At 41.9% G+C, this 20,510-nt stretch overlaps 2 protein-coding genes and 1 long non-coding RNA gene across 4 annotated transcripts; 2 read left to right on the plus strand and 1 right to left on the minus strand.

Annotated features, from left to right (window-relative positions):
• Positions 1–1,148: 1,148 nt before the first annotated feature.
• Positions 1,149–6,114, plus strand: bag3 (BCL2 associated athanogene 3). Of its 2 annotated transcripts, none has more exons than XM_086121922.1 (4): positions 1,149–1,610; positions 3,329–3,670; positions 3,793–4,143; positions 4,232–6,114. In XM_086121922.1, the coding sequence occupies exons 1-4, from the start codon at positions 1,413–1,415 to the stop codon at positions 5,006–5,008; spliced, it is 1,668 nt and encodes a 555-aa protein (XP_085978048.1). In that variant the 5' UTR covers positions 1,149–1,412; the 3' UTR covers positions 5,009–6,114. The 2 variants fall into 2 exon arrangements, with proteins under 2 accessions (XP_085978048.1, XP_085978047.1); XM_086121921.1 differs by having other exon boundaries at positions 1,150–1,610; positions 4,229–6,114.
• LOC147199385 (uncharacterized) lies at positions 2,523–7,193 on the minus strand. The gene is made up of 3 exons (XR_015102029.1): positions 7,051–7,193; positions 3,558–5,004; positions 2,523–3,472 (listed from the first exon to the last, which is right to left on the minus strand). It is a non-coding gene; the product is annotated as an uncharacterized LOC147199385 (long non-coding RNA).
• Positions 7,194–7,393: 200 nt separating this feature from the next.
• inpp5f (inositol polyphosphate-5-phosphatase F) lies at positions 7,394–19,376 on the plus strand. Its single transcript, XM_086121920.1, has 20 exons — positions 7,394–7,538; positions 8,778–8,858; positions 9,345–9,481; positions 10,406–10,531; positions 10,677–10,844; positions 10,955–11,011; positions 11,746–11,944; positions 12,736–12,915; positions 13,834–13,901; positions 14,357–14,481; positions 14,578–14,655; positions 14,798–14,918; positions 15,123–15,251; positions 15,376–15,493; positions 15,580–15,778; positions 16,028–16,099; positions 16,179–16,252; positions 16,442–16,570; positions 16,778–16,865; positions 16,968–19,376. The coding sequence occupies exons 1-20, from the start codon at positions 7,442–7,444 to the stop codon at positions 18,127–18,129; spliced, it is 3,408 nt and encodes a 1,135-aa protein (XP_085978046.1). The 5' UTR covers positions 7,394–7,441; the 3' UTR covers positions 18,130–19,376.
• Positions 19,377–20,510: the final 1,134 nt, after the last annotated feature.

Below are 20,510 nucleotides of genomic sequence, written 5' to 3' on the forward strand. Positions count from 1 at the left end.
TGTTGGTGTAATGTACCAAAAAATTACAGACTGAAAACACGACAATTCTAATGTTGACTTTAAACTTTTATAAAGTACATACACTATTTTCAATCTTAATTCACTGCTTTGTGAAATTAAAAAACGAAGGCACATTCACAATCAGCACCCAAAAAAAATAATCTAGAAAGGTTTACTTGCATCTCAGATTAAAAAAGAAAGTAAACGTTTGTTGACCAGTGGAATGAATAATTCCTGTGTTTGTGCATTGTATAAAAAACAACAACAACACTACAAATCTAACAGTGACCAAAAAACTTTTCAACTGTGTTCTACTTTTGTTTGAATCTGAGAAATAACTGTCTTTGAGATGTTTGTGCTTCGTGCTACATTTCTGATGGAGAAAGACAAACTTAATAATATCATGTTTCAAAGTTTCATTTCAGTATATGCTTGATTGACCTCGAACGCTATGTTCTCACAACTTGTACACAATGGAGCACACAGAAAAAAGGTCAAACTTGAGCTGAATGAGGCCAAGGCCTCATTAACTGATAATTTCGACAGGAAGGTTCAACTTCGGGAGGGCAGCATGTCACCGGAAGATGTTTTAGCCTCCAGGTGTCCACTGAGGGGCATATTGGTGGGCTGGGCTGGGAAGCGCGACATGCAAATAAGAAGGAATGTTTTTCTGATATGTTACTTGTACTTTGCATATCCTGTGAATAAAAAGTGGTCGGCGGGGGTGCGAAGGTGGGGGTTCGATCTGAGAGGCAACGCGACTTGTGCTGCCTTCGAGGAACTTCGCCCCCTTTGCTGATCAGCAAAAGACAATCTGTTCCTGAGTTGAGTCGAGTCTTTTCACTCAAAGTTCAAGCTGTGAATTCCCTGACAATTTCCTTTACAGCCCCCACACACACTAAATACTCAGACACACACGCACACGTACATACATACATGTGTGTGTGTGTGTGTGTATATAAATAAATAAATATATATATATATATATATATATATATACACACACACACACACACACGCGCGCACACAAACACGCAACAAAAACAAATCAGCCCCTGTCCACATACCCAAGTGACGCCCCTTAATATTATGAAAAGAACTTTTCAAAGGAGTCCCTGTTGGAAGACTCTGTAAATCCGTTTATAAACCACTATTAGTGTACTAAAGTACTGGAATATAGTGAGAAAAAAACTAATTTGGGCAAAGAGTAGGCCTAATTGTGAAATGATGAGACGTGTTTACTGCGTGTGCGTGTGTTTGTGTGGTCGGGGTTGGGGGTGTGCTGCGCGACAGCCATGCCTCTGTATCCAGCGCTGTCCGCCCCCAGCATTAACCCAGCTATTTCGAGAAACTTCCAGCCCACTTTTCCACGTCACTTGAGGAATCTTTAAAGCGTCCGTCGCCGGTATTAAATGTCTCAGTGCTGGGCAGCCAGAAGCATGAACGGCATGAAGACGCAGTCGCCGACAGCGACGATGGCGAATAACGACAACGATCCCTTGCCCCTCGGATGGGAAGTCAAAATTGACCCCCAGACAGGCTGGCCCTTTTTCGTGGATCACAACAACCGCACCACAACCTGGAATGACCCGAGACACGACACGAAAAAGGTAACGGCGCGCGATAAAGTTGTTGTATTGAGGAGCGCGTGTTATGTCATCTTCATCGTGCCACCGGCCGTTCCGATTCGTGAAATGTTCCGAGGTGCGCAGTTAGCTCCGGGTGTTTGCAAGGAACCTATTTTGACGATAGGCCATGTTTCCCCCCTCAACTCCCCCTCACACGCGCATTCTCCTCACGAGCCTTTTCGAACGGCTCACCAATCCTGTTTTGTCGCCGGGTGCTGATCTAACGACATAATTACTCGGTGACTCATCCTGCAGTATATGTTAAGACCACCTTTGACTTCCAATACCAGTTCCTTTATGGCGACAAACACCGCGACGTCCTCACATTAAACTTTTCCCTTACAAGGCTTTGACGCAGGACCACTGTGGTCAGGGTGCAGTCTATATGTTAGAATTACCATATACTGTATTCATATTCACTGGAAGCATCGAGAAAAAAATTAGATATTGACGAAATGACAACGGACAGAAAGGGGGCTCGCACGCTGCCACTTGTTAATCTTCAGCGAGACGTCGCTGTCGAAGGTAGAAGCTGCTGGAAAGAGGACAGCTGTCAGTGGATAAAATGGGTGCAATGCTGTTGCCTGTGCGCAGCCTCCCATAATGAAATGGCAGAGGGCAAAGGGTCACTCCCTGAAATGTTACAACTTTTGTTTTAGACTGACAACAGATGGGAAAAGTGTCTTATCATCTGAATGGTAGTGGCATTTAAAATCAGTTTTTGTTTTGATATCTTTGAGATTTGTTGTCAGTGGTTATCCGGGCAGAAATCAATGAACTATGAATAAACCTGTTGCTTGTATTCCGCCTTAGCTGTCACTGGCAGTTGCCTTAGACACTTGAGTTATGTTGTCAACAATACAAAGCCGTTTTTAATTGCAAATCCACATGAACTGTAGAAGCAGAGTACATTTATTACTGCTCCTTTTTATAATTGTTTTGGATGCAACTCCATAATCCAATATTTTATTGTTGTTACAGCCAAAATAATGATTCAGAGAAAGCTGTTGAATAACTGAGTGCAGAAACCTTTTTTTTTTCGTAGTAATACATGAATTACAATTACAGCATCTTCCTGAAAGAGCGTCTAAAATACAAAAGCCCATGTATCTTGGGTAATATCCTTAGTAAAATTTCAATTTATAACCTTTGCATTTATTTCAGGATTGAGACCCTTCATCTTTAGGCTTTGGTTTTCTAGAGACCTTTTCACATTCAACAAAAAGGCAGATGTGGCACGGTGTGCGAATTGTTAGCACATTTGTCTCGTGTTTCGGAGATCCGGGGTTTGATTCTGTGTTCCTGTGCGGCATTTGCATGTTCTCCCCCTGCTTGTGTGGCTTTTCTCTCATATTTCAGAAGCATGATTCTTGGGTCAATCGAAGACCCCAAATTGTGCATGGGTGTGGATGTGTCTTTTGGACTGACTCAATTTAAATATAAATATTGCTATAGACTTGAATAATTTATGAGGTCCAAACATTAATACATTCACCATTACACATTTCCTCTTACAGAAGCAAAAATTAGCTTTTTAGTGTTGGAGCATAATAACTTAAAAGTGAAAACATATTTATTGGCATAGTTAATTTTCAGAGATAGCTATAGCTGAGTTTGTCTGAGTTACTATTACTGCATGTAACATCAAACTTGACGCCTGCCAGCTTTATTACATTTCAATTCATGTGTACATACTTCAGGTTAGGGAAGTATCCACGAATGGACCCAGCACACCACCAGAACCAAGCCCTCAGGAGACGCAGAAGACCTTTGTGAAAGAGATGAAGCACCCCATCCTTCGGCCAGGTTATGTCCCCATCCCAGTCTTCCATGAGGGTGCAGATCTGAAACAGCAACAGCAACAGCACCCGTGCTATTCGTACATCCAGCCAAGCACTGCACAGAATATCAGGACAGAGGGACGGATACCTTCGCCGACACCAGGATTTCATTGTAGGCCAAGGTCACCTCTACATGGATCTGGTGACACCTGCTCCACAGGGCCGGGGAAAGCCAGCTCACCTGTATCTCAAACAGCAGAGGTTGGTCAACAACAAAGACTAAAAGTCCTGCGCTCTATGGTTCTAGTTTGCAATTAAGCAGATGCACTTTCGAATGAAAATAAATGAGTGTGACATTTTGACATTTTCCTTTTGCTTTCCAGGTTTATACTGGCCCGCATAACCAACTCCCACGGACCAGCAGTAGCGGTCTTCAAGCAGGTTACATCCCAATCCCAGTGATCCATGAGAGCGCAGGAGGCCAAACGCAAGCACAGCCTCAGTTCAATCCATCCGTCCACTGTCAACGCGTCCCCTATTCCGAGCATCAGCAACCCTTCCACCGTCTTCAGCAGGACCAATGGCCCGGCTATTCTGCAGCAATGCAGCCTCCTCGAGAAAGGGCTTCTCCCGTCTTGTATCCTCAGCACCGCGATACTGCTGCTATTCACCTACCGCATAATATCAGAAGTCAGTCACCGATTGTAACACAGGTGCTGGGCGAAAGGCCGCAGGTAATAACTTCGGACTTACACCCAGATTTGTAGTTCATGTTGGTCCAGATATCCACATATTTAATAAACCTTTGAATGTCCACAGCAGAACATCATGAGAGAGCCACCCCAGAAAGTGGAGCAGGAACAAATGAGCCCTCTACAAAAAACGGAGAATATCCAGGTTCCTCAGCCTTTGCGCACAGACGCTGATGGCCAACAGCCTCATTCTCAACAGCCTCCACCTCAGCAACGTCAACACTTCCAACAGCCTCCGCCTCAGCCACATCAACCCTTCCAACAACCTCCGCCTCAGCAACCACAGCAGTTCGAGCAGGCACCGCCTCAGGCATCTCCGCAGTCCGAGCAATTACCACAACACTTCCCGCAGCCCCATCAAGCGGAGCAAAGCGCTGCCGATGTCACCGAGCAAATGCCATCAGAAACAGAAGCACATGACGAGGAGGCTGTTGCCGCAGAAGTCCCGCCTGTCAAGATGGAGGCCGAACAACCGCCCCAGTGTCCTGTCCACCCAGGTTTGGCTAAAGTACAGAAGATAGTTGAGCGGGTCGCTAAACTGGAAGCGGAGGTGAGAAGCTTTGAAGGGAAAAAAAATGATAAGAAGTACTTGTTGCTGGAGGAACTGCTGACCAAAGAGCTCTTAGCGTTAGACTCAGTTGATCCAGAAGGTCGCGCCGATGTACGGCAAGCGAGAAGGGATGGAGTCCGTCGCGTTCAGACCATACTGGAGGAACTGGAGCAACTGGAGGAGCCGTCCACAACGCCTGCCTGCGAGGCCTCGGCGGAGGGAGACAGCCCGACACAGAAAGGAGAGCCCAGCATGATCACCAAGGAGAATGTTGAGATGGCAAAGGAGATATCCTAACAAGAAGATGCAAGTGTTTATTTGATGGTGAACAAGATTACACCCTGCACTGTTTTTGTGAAAATTGCATGCATTCATTAACAGTGTTGGTATTTTATTTTATTTTTTGGCATTCACCACATCATTGATGGGCGCTCTGTGTTGTCATGCTTTTCGAGATGACATTGTTGCCTTCTGTGTTGTGCCAGTGTCTTTATAGCAAGACACCTGTCAAGAGCAAGGTGTTGACATGAAGTATGAGTCAAATTCAAGTTTGATGATGAGGCCTTTATCATACAATCAAGAAAACAAGTATTTTCTTAATGTTACGTGTAGATCTTTTGTCTTTACTCAACATTGTATGGAGCTTTACTCAATCCAGTCGGCACATTTGTTTGTATACAGTGCATGAAGAGTGCAAACATTTGGGGCTTTGGAGCTGAAATCGCTGCAAAAAGCTGTCAACAAAAGCATTTCCCCTTTATTACAATGTTGGAGCTGTTTTGTGGCAAAAACACAATGAATTTGTCATTGAGGATGCTGCTTTTTGGGTCGTGAGTCATTTTGTCATCTTTGCACCTCATGGAAATGTATCACAGTGAATGATCAGTATCATTTTTGAAATATGTGTTTCACCACTTTTGATGTGTTTTGAGTGTTTGTATCGACATCGGTGAATGTGTACTTTCAATGCAATATATCAAGTATTTATATTTCACTATATAGTATTTTACTATATTTATGACTGCGTAAAGACAAATGGACCTGTGATGTGAGACAATCAGCACTTGGTGCTAATAAGGAATCAAGAGTTTTAGATTGTTAGAATGGTCTTTGCAGAAACACCAAAGCCACAATCTGTAATATCACAGACAAAAAAAAAGGCCTTATCAGTGCAATACGACACCAAGCTATCACTTGAAAAGTGTCAAAATCTATTTTATGATTAGCCTCGCACAATTTGTGTAAAGATTTGTCACCATGGTAAGCCCTCTGTAATGCCTTATAACCCTCACAAATTATGGATTGTGGCTTAGTATATCGATCACAGGTGACGAGTCACAGATAAATGCATTGTTGAAAGCAAGTCATATGGGTATAGTTGAAATAAATTGTATGTGACAGTATTTCTGACTAATATTTTGGTGCACTAAAGTACTCACAACAAGCACAAGTATACAGTAGATACTTGTGTAAAAACAATAGACTATCAGTAGTATTTGGTGATTCACGTTCTTCCATGTCACTGCTACCTCTGCTTTGTTTTTCGTTATAACTCTCAATCAAGATTTTAACCGGGGTTGACTTCATCTCTACATATTTTTTTTACAATGTGTAATCATCTCCGGAGATTCAAATTAGTTCTCGGGTAAGATGTAGAAAGTGCAGATACCTGTGTTCAAAATTATGAAGTCGTCAGAGAAATAAATACGTAAATTCCAGATAGTGGAAAAATCTATGGATGTACAGTCACAAGTATTTGTGGGCCCACTTCCTCAGTTACTAAATAAAGTACACAGTAGGGGTGCAACTAACAATTATTTCAAGAATTGATTAATTGGTTGATAGATGACTAGAGAAATATTTACTGTTGAGAATGTCAAATTAAGAGAGTTTGGGCAATTTTGAGTTAAAGAATATCTTCAAACTAGTTTTTCAAAATAGTTGTTGAAGAATTGATTAGTCGATTAAATGTTGTACCTCAAGATCCCGATGCAACAGGATCATGTCATTTTTATTTTTAGCGAGTCCACACCGAATGTTGAAAGGGTTTTAGTGCATTTAAGAGCTTCAAATACAATCGTCTTCGTGTTATTGTTCAGCCGCACTCTGTATTTCCCCCTAAGGATGCCTCTGAGTCACAGAGAGAAAGCGTTAACCCCTCGCTTTCTGTGTGGAGGGTTGGGAACATTGCAACTTCAAGTACTAAGACATATTGACATGAAAATTCCACGCCCGAAAAATATTCGATAAAACCACATTTGGGTATTAGCAACACTTCTTTTTAGTGTGGGAACTTTCCACTCCCAGTAAAAACAGGTGACTCTTGGCTTGCACGCTACCTGCTTTCCCGTGGTGACGACAGGTCACGTGTCATTGTTTGGAGCAGGAAACTGGGATCTTCTGGATGGCTTCCGCAGCAGTTTACAGAGACAAGTCCACATTTATTTACGCCATACTTTTATGTCCAGCCTAACAATGGGGAGAAATGTTTTTCCAGTGGCGAAGGAGAGCAATCGCCAATATGCATATAAGTGGAGCAAAGTCATCGGACAAGCATCCAGCTGCTGTTAGCTTGTAGCCGTAGCGCACAAGCCGGAGGGGAACGAGGAGCTAACCGGAGTTAGCGACTCGCCGCTTGGCAAACTGCTGACATCCTCTCGAGTTACTTCTTCTCCTCTCAAGGCTGTTCCTCTAGCTAGTAACTTATTCTGTTGAACGTATATAGGCAAAATGGAGTTGTTCCAAGCCAAAGACGATTACATTCTTCAGAACGGGGACCGCGCTCTTTGGTGTAGCCGAAAGGACGGTTCCATGACAGTCAAACTTGGTACGTATCATTCCGCCAGTCGGTCTTTTCTTTGACTCGAAAGCTTATTATTTTCTTGACAAGTTCGAATCAAAACACCTCATTCACATATGGATAGACACTTACATGCAAGACAATTGTGGGGTGATTACTAGTACCACCAACGTCACCCACTCACTACATTCACAATTTGCTCGCCTAATAAAAAATAGTACGTACACATTTGGCCAACTTCACTAACAAATTGTCTCGTACAAAATAGTGTTTGTGCCATTTACTACATTTTTGTTTTAGCGGACACGCGAGAATAAAGACAGTATGATGAGTTTTCTTGTAACATTTTATGTTGGACACAGAGGAGAAAACCAGACATTCAAGTTCTTAATTATGTGAATTAGCTGTAATAGACTTCAATCGCACGTTTATTTCATGAGAGCTTCCTTGACTAAATTGTTTTAGGGAACACTTAACCAGCGTGTTATCTAGGGCTCAATTCCTGTAATCTCATCTGTCACATAGTATGAAACCTTGTATGTGACAAATAATTTATTGTCCTTTTGTAGCTATAGCTGACAATGGAGATCGCAGTACAGTATATGAATGAAATAAGTGATGAATTAATAGAGCCTTTCCAGACTGCTGAGGATGTTGATACTTTAAGTCCTTCGGTTGTGTAGACATCCTGAACAGGTTTACAGTTGCACCACTGTTTCATAATTTAATTGGAACAAGGGTTTCCGCTCCTCTCTCAATTTCCACTCTACTCCTCTGCTCAGAGCAAAGCATTTCTTGAAGGTACACGGAGAAGAGTTGGGTTTCTTTCTTCAAGAATTCGCCTCTATTAATTTGTGGTGTCTGTAGAATAGAAATAAATACTCATACCAATGTTCTGCTCCATTTGCCACGCCCTTCACATGGTTCCAATTTCTTCAGTATGATGGTGAATCCATCACCAGCAATCCAGTTTTCCTTTGAGTCAGCCTTCCCACTGCGTGGCCTTAACTGATGTCATGCCTGGTCTGGGATTTGCAGCAAGCGTGTTAGCAAACAGTGTCTGTGTTATGACAGACTAATGTTTCTCCTTTTAGTATGAATGTGAGGCGCTTGATGATTGACAGACCACCGCAAATTGTGCTGCATCATATGTTAAAATATATTGTGTTTGAAGTGATGTATCTGCGGGAAATTGCTGACAGTTATTCCATGAACTTCAGTCACACTTGCACAGACACTTCCATTTCTATCTTTATTTACTTTCAGCTACGGACCTACTGTTTGCTTGGAACCCAGTATGTTTAGGCCTGGTGGAAGGAATCATCGGAAAGATACAGCTTCACACAGGTAAGACGATGGACTACTCATTTGACGTTTCGTCTTAAAAGATCAGAAAAAAAAATAGATCTTAGTCTTTGGCTACTTCATATGGCAACTCTTCTATTACTGTGACTCGTTTCACATTCACAAGGGAAGGTGTGAATATACTTTGAAATGCATGTAGTGATGAAGAGGAGTGATGTGGTGGTGATGATGCATTTGATGATGATTTTTTTTTCTCTCTCCATACTTGGCCTCTCAGAAGCACAGAGCAGGAGTTATTTTTACCTTACACAAGGACAATTGTGTTATTTTCACAGACATGGTAGTCTAACATGAGCTAATACTGTTTTATTCAACATTTATTTACCAGATGTCTTGTACTGCTGTATTAGAGTCAATTAATAGCTGCTTTGAGTGTGGCTTCTTCACACCTTTTAGAATGTGAGGAATTCTGCATCCGTGTTGCAGACACGCTCTACCCACCTCCCCTTCTTTTACTCCTCTTGCCAGATCTTCCTCTCGGCCTTGTATTAATCCGCCAGAAAGCGCTTGTTGGCCATTTGCCAGGCGACCACAAAGTCTACAAGATTATCAAGATCGCTGTCATTCCTCTGTCTGATGAAGAGCCACAGGAGCTGGAGCTGGAGGTGTGCATCCTAAGTTTGTATTCAGACAATTTGCAGAGTGTATGATGCTTGACCTTAGTGAGCATATGATGAACGTATCAGTGTCTAATTCATAATCGTTTTATTAGCTGCTACAATATATTTCAAAAGCTTTGTTTTGTGGAAAGTTTCGCAGAAAGGTACAACTGAAAAGATTGTTAATAATCTAAGCGAAAGATGGGTATTGCTAAGATTTCAGTCTTTCAGGGGAGCTTCATGGATGGTGAGGCACAATATTTTCAAGTGAGTAATATTGATGGGGGGCGGCCCGGTAGTCCAGTGGTTAGCACGTCGACTTCACAGTGCTGAGGTACCGGGTTCGATTCCAGCTCCGGCCTCCCTGTGTGGAGTTTGCATGTTCTCCCCGGGCCTGCGTGGGTTTTCTCCGGGTTCTCCGGTTTCCTCCCACATTCCAAAAACATGCATGGCAGGCTGATTGAACGCTCTAAATTGCCCCTAGGTGTGAATGTGAGCGTGGATGGTTGTTCGTCTCTGTGTGCCCTGCGATTGGCTGGCAACCGATTCAGGGTGTCCCCCGCCTACTGCCCGAAGACAGCTGGGATAGGCTCCAGCACCCCCGCAACCCTAGTGAGGATCAAGCGGTTCGGAAAATGGATGGATAATACTGATGGTGAAAGATTGCTCCTGAATAGACTGTTTTTAGCCTTCACCCTGTTTTACATTGTGCTGCGGAATAATTATTCCTCCCTCCCATTCTCACTCTTCTGTGCCTTCTACAGAAGTCCTGTAGCTCCATGTAGCTGTCAGGCTGTTTACCAAATTAGTTTTACTACTAGGGGTAGTGCTCCTCATTTTGTCAAGTTTACTCTTATAACATCACGTCTGTCTGAGTGACATTTTGTATATAACTTGTACAGTAAAATGACACAAGTTCCTTTTTTTCAGCCCTGCAAAAAGCATCATTTTGGAATTGACAAGTCAGAGAAACTGGCTCAGTCTCCTGATGAGTCCAAGTTAATGAAAACCTTAAGCCAGATAAAATCCAATGTGGCTGTGCCCATTAAAAAAAAGGTAGGTGTCTGTTCAGTTTGTCACACACCTGATGCTTTTGGGGTTTCTGATGCGTGTTCTTCTCGACCAGTTTAACTACCTGCCTACCTCCCTAATCTACCTAACCTAACTATTTTGCCCAATCCAATATTCCCCTACCTTCCAGGTAAAGGAAAACAAAGAGAAGGAACGTCTAGAGAGGCGGCTGCTGGATGAGCTATACAAAATATTCATGGATTCTGACTCCTTCTACTACAGTCCCACCTATGACCTGACAAACACAGTGCAGCGCCAAGGAGACTTGGAAAGGTCCGATTTACCGCTTTGGAAACAGGTTTGAGGACAAACATAACTTGGACCAAGGTCCCAAATTTTCTGTGAATGTCAAATGTAGAAGTTGGTTGGATAAAATAAATTGTTGATTTTTATTTTTTTTTGTCAAAGGTGGATGACCGTTTTTTCTGGAACAAACACATGATTCAAGATCTTTTAATCCTAAAGGTAATGATTTTTCTCCACATTACATCATGTTTTTTTTCCCTCTCACACTATGTTAAGACTGGAATAAAATTACTGCATCCAGATGTCGACATTTGTTGACCTGAGCAAAGTTGTAGTCATTATGTGACGTGATAATCATAAAATAAATGAAATCATGCAAAAAGATAAGAGCGAGTACCGGTAGCTCTGATTTTATGAAAAAATATCTTTTGTATGCAAGATGTGATATATGCAAGATGGTATGTTAAAAATATTATTTGCATCTTAAATAGGTAACATGATGCTCCTACTCCAGTAGAGGTTGATTTTCTCAGATTAGCAGTTCATTTACTTTTGAACACTTGCAATTACAAACTGATTGGTAAAGGACTTATGCTATTTCTTTGGTCAAATCCTTCCTTGTGTGACATCAGAACTGCCTCTCCCATGTGCTGTGACAATGAAAGACATTTGCTCTATTGTCTCGTTCAATCTCCTTAGTTGCAATGGCCAGTAAAAGCACCAAGATACATAGCAACAGTATACTGCAGTCTTCTGCTAGACAGTAGTACAACCGTGACTCATAGCGATCAGTTTAGGAGCAAAGTGACATTTAAAGATTAGATGACCATTAAATGAGTTTGTCCAAGCAAATATAATCTCATCAGCCATCACTATTTTCAGTTATTTGGCCTTGCACCTGTAATGGGTCTGTGAAAGCTATTCTAAACAATAAATATTTTTGCTTATTTCAGACCCCTGAGGTGGACTTTTGGGTGATACCAATCATCCAGGGCTTTGTCCAAGTTGAGGAACTTGTAGTGAATTATAACGAGACGTCGGATGAGGAACGGAGCAGTCCGGAAACTCCACCGCAGGAGGTGACCTGTGTTGACGACATCCATCCCCACTTCACCGTTGCTCTCATCTCCAGACGTAGCCGCCATCGAGCAGGTACACTGTAGCGCTTCAAAACTCCACTAGCCCCAGTGTCCTATGTAAGGTTAATGTCACAGCTGGCCTAAATTAACAGCATTGGTTATTTCCAAAAATCATTTTTACCTCTCTGTATATGTACAAGTACTTGGAAACTCTATGCCCGAAAAGACTGTTTGAAGCCTTTAACTCATTCACTCCCAAAGACGTATTTAGATGTCTTTTCAGATGCCACACATTTAATCCCAGCTCCTCATTGTAAATTGACTGTACTTGAAAAGGGTCTGAAAATGGCCCCTTTTCAAGTACAATTGACTGTACTTGAAAAGGGTCTGAAAATGGCCCCTTTTCAAGTACAGTCAATTTAAAATGAGGAGCTGGGATTAAATGTGCGGTGTCTGAAAAGACATCTAAATACGTCTTTGGGAGTGAATGAGTTTTAATGTAATATAAAGACATAAAATAATATTTTGAAATATACTGTTTTACCAAAACACTCAATGAGCAAGACTCAAATCTGTGTACACAAAGGTGAATTTGGTTTGAAATTCCCCATTCCTGTTCAAGATTAAAAAAAACAAAAAAAGAACTACTTGAAAGCAAGCACTTCATGACAATGCAGTGAATGTTGTCTTTTTGACAGGTGGTCTATTATCCAGTAAATTCCTAAAGCATCTAGCTGTCAAAGCAATTAGAACTGATTTCAACTCTGTCTTCTAATATAATTATTTACATAACACAGAAACGGTTGTATTTATTCTATTGACAACAATCTTTTCATCGTCTTCATCCATTTTCTTTGCCCAAAGGGATGCGGTACAAACGCAGAGGAGTAGATACAGATGGCCATGTGGCTAACTATGTGGAGACTGAGCAGTTGATCCACGTGCACAGCCACACTCTGTCGTTTGTGCAGACTCGTGGCTCTGTGCCTGTCTTCTGGAGCCAGGCAGGATACCGCTACAATCCCCGGCCACACTTGGAGAAAGGTCAGTGGAACCACTTTGTGTGTGCAGTCAGTCGACGGAAATAATTTCTCAGGAATTTTAGCAGTTCTCAGATTTGTGGTTAATTCTAACAGTACTTACTTCAGGACCAGTGTTCCAGTGAGACATGGTTTTAGTTATTCTAATGTTCAGTAGAATTTGTGACAAAACACACAATAGTAAACCTCCCTTCATCGCGGGTTCCGCGTTTGCAGTCCTGCTATTTTGCAGATGTATTTTTTCTCTACAGTTCATACCTCTGTTCGCTACTGCCACTTGTTTATTTTGGATGTAATTCTACTGTTTTTTGTACTATTTAGTTTGACATTAAATTTGACGGACGAATAATATTTCAAACGGGGAGTACAGTATTTCAGCTCATCCTAGTTTTTGCTGAACAGTATTGAACTTCAGTCCGACTTCTTACGCCTACACAAAGCCACGGTTGTGGGTCAATTTTTTTAATGTACAACTTTGGGCATGATTATTGATGTATATTGTAAAAGCTATGTTTGGGAAATTTTTGATTTGTTTACTATAAATACATTGAGGGATCGGTACACTGTTACACTGTTTTTGTACATTACTTTTATAGTCTCCGTTTCACTTGCTCTGTCTCAATATATTATACTGTACGTGTTAAATGCGTTTGTGTTATTCTAAGTGTGTTTAAAGATGTAAAAAATGTTCTGTGAAAACATGCCTAAGGTGTATTTAAGTAGGGCATCTCAATATTGCGCATTTCGTTTATCGCAGGAGTGATCTGAAACATAACGCCCAAAATGGAGGGGGGAATTACTGTACAATTTCAAGGAAAATAAAATACATAATGTGGTCCAAAAAGAATCAACACTATGTAGCATGTTAACTATTTTGTAAAACGTACTGTCATTAAAATTGTTTATATTTCTGGCATTTCAGAAGAGAGGGAGACCATGCCGTACTTTGCTTCCCACTTCGAAGAGCAACTTAAACTCTATAAGAAAGAGGTATGTTTGCAAGTGTAGATGTGTGTGTGTGTGTGTGCGTGCGTGTGTGTGTGTGTGTGTGTGTAAGTTTGTAATTTTTGTAATTATTGCTGTCATTGCACTTTCATGAGCATTTGGTGTGGATGTTCTTAGCGTCCTAAGTAGTAGATAAGTAGTTTACACTATCCCAAAGGGTATTTAGACAGCTACCGTTTATTCATATATTGTAACATGAGCGTTTGTTCGACCAGCAGTGAGCAATTCAATTTCCCCAGAGGCCATATGATCAATAGTCGAGAGTGCCGTATGGTTAGATGCTTAGAAAAAGTTGGTAGCAATATGTTCCACATATTTATAAAATCATTGTAAATATGTCCTAATTACCACCTAATTTTTGTATGTGGGGAACTTGCGCTGGAAACTCCTAAATGCTATACGTTTTGCCAGTCGATTTCATTCTTTGTTCTTAATTTCAGGTCATCATTAACTTAGTTGACCAAAGTGGACGAGAGAAGTTGATTGGGGATGCCTATCTGAAGCAAGTGCTTCTTTACAACAACTCAAACCTCACCTATGTGTCATTTGACTTCCATGAGCACTGGTGAGAGAAACACTCAGTGTGATGTGTTTGTAATTCTATTTTTGATAACACTGTATGTTTCCTTCCTTTCTATCTTCCTGATGCGCTGTATCTCAGTCGAGGGATGAAATTTGAAAATGTGCAAATACTGACGGATGCTATCTGTGACATCATCACTGACATGAAATGGGCCTGGTAAGTGTGACTCACTATTTTATAATTAGCAGAAAGGTACTATTAAGGTAAGGACAGTTTGCCATTTTGATTTGTTATTTTTTTACCTTACTGCAAATTTGTCATCTCACACACAAATAATGCCTCTCGGTCTCTCCGCTAGGGTGGACCAAGCTGGAGTCATCTGCAAGCAAGAGGGCATTTTCAGAATCAATTGCATGGATTGTTTGGACAGGACCAACGTAGTCCAGGCAGCTATCGCCCGTGTGGTTATGGAACAGCAGGTAAAATATTTGAATCACCAGTACAAAGAACAAGAGCGTCTATTTCCCCTGAATCTATTTCAGCAGTTGTTATGATGCAGCGTTGAATGTCCTATTCCCCGTAGCACTTAAACTGGAGCTCACATGGCCCTGAGTCAACCTCTTGAGTTAGTAGGAGCATCCAGCCAACAGCATTAATCAAATTCTATGACTCATTTCTCTCAGCTGAAGAAGTTGGGTGTGATGCCTCCAGAGCAGCCCCTGCCTCTTAAATGTTACAGGATCTACCAGATCATGTGGGCCAACAATGGTGACACCATCAGCAGACAGTATGCTGGCACAGCAGCACTTAAGGTATTGCTACTGCTATTACTGGCTTCACACACAGCCCATAGAGTGTGGGTTATTTCTGAGATGCATCCATAAATGCAAACGCCTGCTACTCAATACATCAGTGCGAACACCGTTTTGTTTTTAGGGAGATTTTACACGGACGGGTGAGAGGAAACTGGCTGGTGTGATGAAGGACGGCGTGAACTCAGCCAACCGCTACTATCTGAACCGCTTCAGAGATGCTTACAGACAAGCAGTAATCGGTAAGAAACTGAGAGGAAAAAGAACTGCTAACAGTGTGTCTGCGCTCAGAAACAACTCTTTACGGTGTCTCTCCATTTCATTGCAGACCTCATGATGGGTCTTCCAGTGACTGAAGACCTCTACTCAATTTTCAGCAAGGAGAAGGAACATGAGGAAAAAGAGCAGGAAAGCCAAAGAGGAGCCCAGGAGCAAGTCAGCCTGTTATTGCAGACATACATGCAGCTTCTTCTGCCGGATGATGAGAGGTTTCATGGTGGTTGGGCTCTCATTAACTGTGACATGAGGTTTGCAGCACGTTTTTGTTCTCAGTTATCTTTTGGGTCTTTTAAAATACAAACCGACGACTTTTGTGATATATTTAGCACACAGCCAACTTTAGATGTTGACATTGAGACTGTAGCCAGAAATGTCTTAAGTCTTTGCAGCTCAGTGTGTGTCTTCTGCTTGTCAGCTTCATTGATGCCACAAATAAAGATGCGGATGTGCTTCTGCTTTAAGTCTTTGGAGCTCAGTGTGTGTCATCTTCTTCTCAGCCTCATCGACGCCACAACTAAAGATGATGATGTGCTTCTGCTTCTGTCTGACAAAGCCTACTACATTGCGTAGTAAGTCTGAACTATATATTCCAACCTACTAGTATGAATCTGTTCCTTTGAATCATCAGCTGGTTCTGTTCATCCGTAGCTATGACGAAGAAGCAGATAAGGTCAACCAGTACCAGCGCCTCAATTTAGAAGGTTTGGAAAAGATTGAAATTGGTAAGTATTCAGTTTCACTAAAAGCAGAAGCGACTGGGCTTTTGTGCCCTGACTGAGTCACCCAGCACTTCCGAAATGTGTGTGAAACAGTTTCTCTCAGTACCCTTGAAGTAATATTGTTGAGGAATATGATTCATTCAAGGAAATGGACCAAAAATGGAAGTTGTAAGTGTGTGTGTTCTTTTGCAGGTTCAGAACCGACGCTTTTTGGCAAACCAAAGTTCTGCTGTATGCGCCTGCATTACAGAAGTGAAGAGCAAAGTGGATACTTTCACACACTGCGAACATCCACCCGAAATCCTGAGGATGACGGAAAAGGTTGCATATATAACTTTGATTAAAACGAGCCACCCATATCCCTCTAATTTGTGATATTTAAAGACCTTATGACCACATACTTTGTTGTTGTTGTTACTTTAATTCGAAAGCAATCTGTCTGCTGTGCGCTGCTTTACCCTTTACTGCTCTAACTCTGTAATTTCTCTCCTGGGGATGATTAAAGGATTTTCTTATCTTATGTTTCAGATACACTACAGTGCATTGCTGAGATGCTTCGCATTACAAAACAGGCCAGGGGGCTGGACCTACTGGTGGTTGAAAAGAAGCTGGAGAGGTCATTAGGCTATATATTCATAATACGGTCTAAAAACAGTGTTGGTTATTCCTGACGCTAATGTTCTTTCTGGGTGTGTGTCTGTGCCTGTCTGTGCTTCAGGCGTCAGAGCAGACCTCATGAAGATATTATGGGGATCCAGAACAAAACTGGTGAGCAGGCACAGGGCAGCTCTGGGCTAGCTCAAGGCAAAAGTTTCCTCCTCAATAAATTCTCCTCTCTGAATCAGAAAGTAAAACAGACCAAAACAAGCGTGAACATCAGCACCTTCAAGCCTCTCGGCAAGCTGGGAAATTTCTCTAAGCCTGAAGTCAAGGTCAATTTTCTGAAGCCAACTATGCACGTTAACCTGTGGAAGTCAGACAGCAGCTTGGACACATCGGATGGCAATTCCGGCACAGCAACCTTAAAAGATATCACCGACATGAATTTTGATATGTCCGATGACTCAGACTCTTACAATTCTGATCCAGAGCACCCGTGCTCGGGGTCTTTTGAGAACGTGGACTATGTGCTGCCCAGCTGCGGCATCGTAGCATCTAACCCAAGACTGGGCAGTCGCTCCCAGTCCATCGGTAGCGCGGAGCTAAATATTCCCTCTGTTATCCGGGTCAGTGGCTGTCAAGGCCAACAGGAGAGCTCTTCTCAGGTCAACGAAGACCAGTCCCCAGGGGTCGCCTCAGTGGCTGAAGAAGCCATTCTGATTGACTTTGGCACTCCCTTCGATGTCTACTGCCACCAGTTTATCCAGGACGCACAGACCAAGCCCGTCGAGGTGTTCGGAGAACGGCCGCCCGTGGCCGCCCATCCGCCCAAGCCCATAGTGCCTGTGCAGAATAAAAGCCCAGCGGACCCCAATCAGCCAAGCACAAAGCCACAACATCAGCAGGAGGAGCCCAACCTCCCCAGGCCATCCCAGCTCGATGTACAGACCACTGCCTCCGCTTCTAACCTTCTCAGCATTCAGAGGCCCACCTCTGCCGTGTCAGGCGGCTCTCAGAGGAGTCTAGGCTCCCTGCTGGAGGGCAGCCTCGGCCCTTCGCCCGCTGACAGTAACGGCAGCCGGGTCGTGTCCCCCTTTGCCAAGATCAGGAGCTCCATGGTCCAGGTGGCCAGTCTCACCCAGGCGGGGCTCACTCAGGGCATCAGCTTTGCCGTGGCGAAGGTGCAAAAGAGCCCAGAACCCGAGACAGTCAATGAGGTCCAAGAGAGTGAGTTGAAGGCAATGTTTACGCAGTGCCAGACCAGGATCATTCAGATCTAGTGCTTTCCTTGAAAGAAGCATTTCTGGAGGACATCATGCAGAAATGTGTTACTCACTCCTTGGCCAACACCTGTGCCCTCACTTACGCCCTTTAGTCCAAGTAGCCACTGTTGTACAGAATCTAGAACCATCGGCAGTAATAACGTGGCAGTGAATGTTTACATGCACACAAGAACATGCGGTTTCCCTTTTTAAAAGGAGCATTTTGCACATTATGATCGCCTCCAAATTCAGGCGTTTTGTCAATTTTATTGGTTGTCAGTTGCCATCATATTTTCTTGGGATATCTCAACTTTTAAAGCCACTCCTGACAAAATGTGAAATGTAATACTGTATGTTAAATAAATCCCTTCTTCAACAAATCTCGTACTTACAACACTCCCACATCAGAGTCACAATTTCTATAAATTGCTGTATACAGTATGTGCATCAAAAATCAAACATTCTTCTATTCTAGATCAATGGAAGAATTTAACATGTGCTGTATCTGTTGAAGACTATTTTTTAAAAATAAGTTTACATACTGTGTGATTCAATTTAAATGACATCTGAGCGGTCATTCTGGGAAAAAAACTTCAGCATAAGTAAACGCAGATTTTAACGGCGCAATCTTATGTAGTTGGCATAGTGTGCAGTTTTTCGTGCATGTAAACATGGCACTGCTCTTGAGTGATTTTAATTATTCACAATGCTTGCATGACAGGTTGGTGCTCATGGCCGACTTTGACCGAGCAGATAATTATGAGCTGCATGATAATAGACCAACTCTGGATTAATAATATACTACACAGTATGTGCAGGCCACCTATTGGTATTCGTGATAGATGATAATAATAACCTTTTGGAACAGCTGTCCTAATGTCTGACCAAATAACTTGTGTGGATCCAAAATGATGTTCCGGTGTTAACTGCTGTATTGACCTTTGAATAGCAGTCAGAAACTAACAAGACAACCAACTGTACGTAGTTAGCCTATGTCATATCAATATTGTCAAGTGTTGCTATAATATGGTACAAACTTTGACTACACAAGACCTTAGTAAGAGTATCATGAATAGTGAGTTTGTCCAGAGAATTTACTCCCTGTTTAACACCTTCCCTTAGGATTATGTTGTTGTTGTTGTTGTTTTGTTTGGCTGGTAGGGTGGCAGCAAAATGCAGAGAAGAGCACATTAAAAAAAAAAAATATATATATATATATATATATATATATATATGTACATTGTATATCATAATGTAAATATATTTCATAATATAAAGGCATATATAATATATATTTGGGAAAGTTGTTTCAAGAAGGATGTCTCCACATAACCAGTCTTCGAGCGGTTGGACCAATTCAGTGTAATGTAAATTTGCATTGAAGATTGTTGTTGTATCGTCGACCAAGACAGCTGAGTAGCACATTGTCGGTATATATGCATATGCACCAATTCAACTAAGAAGAAACACTCCCAAAACTGAAACTTACTTGCCTTAACGGGGAATTAAAGTGGGACTATTATACGTATATCAGGTATTTATGGTAAACGCTACATTTTGAATCCATTCTCTTACATGTTACGCTGTGTACTGTACTGTATGAAAAAATGTTCTGAGTAACTCCGTTTCATCTTGGGATATTTTATGAGCTGATGCTTTCTTTCCTAATTTTGTGAGGCCCAATATTTTAATGACTCGGTTTGTGTCTGCCATTTTGAAGGTAAAAGGGTTATACCTGATGCAGATTTCAGAAAACTAACCGAGTCCAAGGAACCTGCATATTTTTTTCCATCTTAGCCTTGTGATTAGAGGCGTTGCCTCATTGCTTTCTGAAAATGTTAAATTGGAGAATCTGCCATGCATAAAATACCTAGTCAGATAAAACAATTTAAGTCACAGTATAAAAGCGATATATTGATCTCTATACTCCAATAATCTTGTCAGCGTTGAGATGGAATATCCCAAGATCATCGATCACATGTTTCATATTTACCGTTGTTAAGTTTATGTTTCCTGTAGTCAGCTTGCTGACGATCAGACAAGGTGCGGTTTTTGCTTCGTGGTTGCTGTATCATTATTTTGGAGAGTGGATCTGCCAAAAGCTCTCAGAGATATTGCTGGAATGCACAATTTTAATAATAATAATAATAATAATAATAGATTTTATTTATAAGCGCCTTTCAAGACACCCAAGGACACTTTACAATAACAAATAACACAAAACAATACGGGTTGAGCAGCGGCAGCTAAAACGCGCCAGCGTTCACTCAACCCGAAAGTCAGAAAGAAACAAGGGAGGGAGAGGGGGAGAAAGTTTACTATATATTCGTAGTTAAACCGGGATCCATTGTGGGGGGGGGGGGGGGGGGACTGTTTTCAGTAAAAGTGAAGTGAAAAAA

This window comes from Hippocampus guttulatus, chromosome 10, assembly GCF_054856545.1.
Source record: "Hippocampus guttulatus isolate MCC_2025c chromosome 10, RoL_Hgut_1.0, whole genome shotgun sequence".
Classification (NCBI taxonomy): domain Eukaryota; kingdom Metazoa; phylum Chordata; class Actinopteri; order Syngnathiformes; family Syngnathidae; genus Hippocampus; species Hippocampus guttulatus.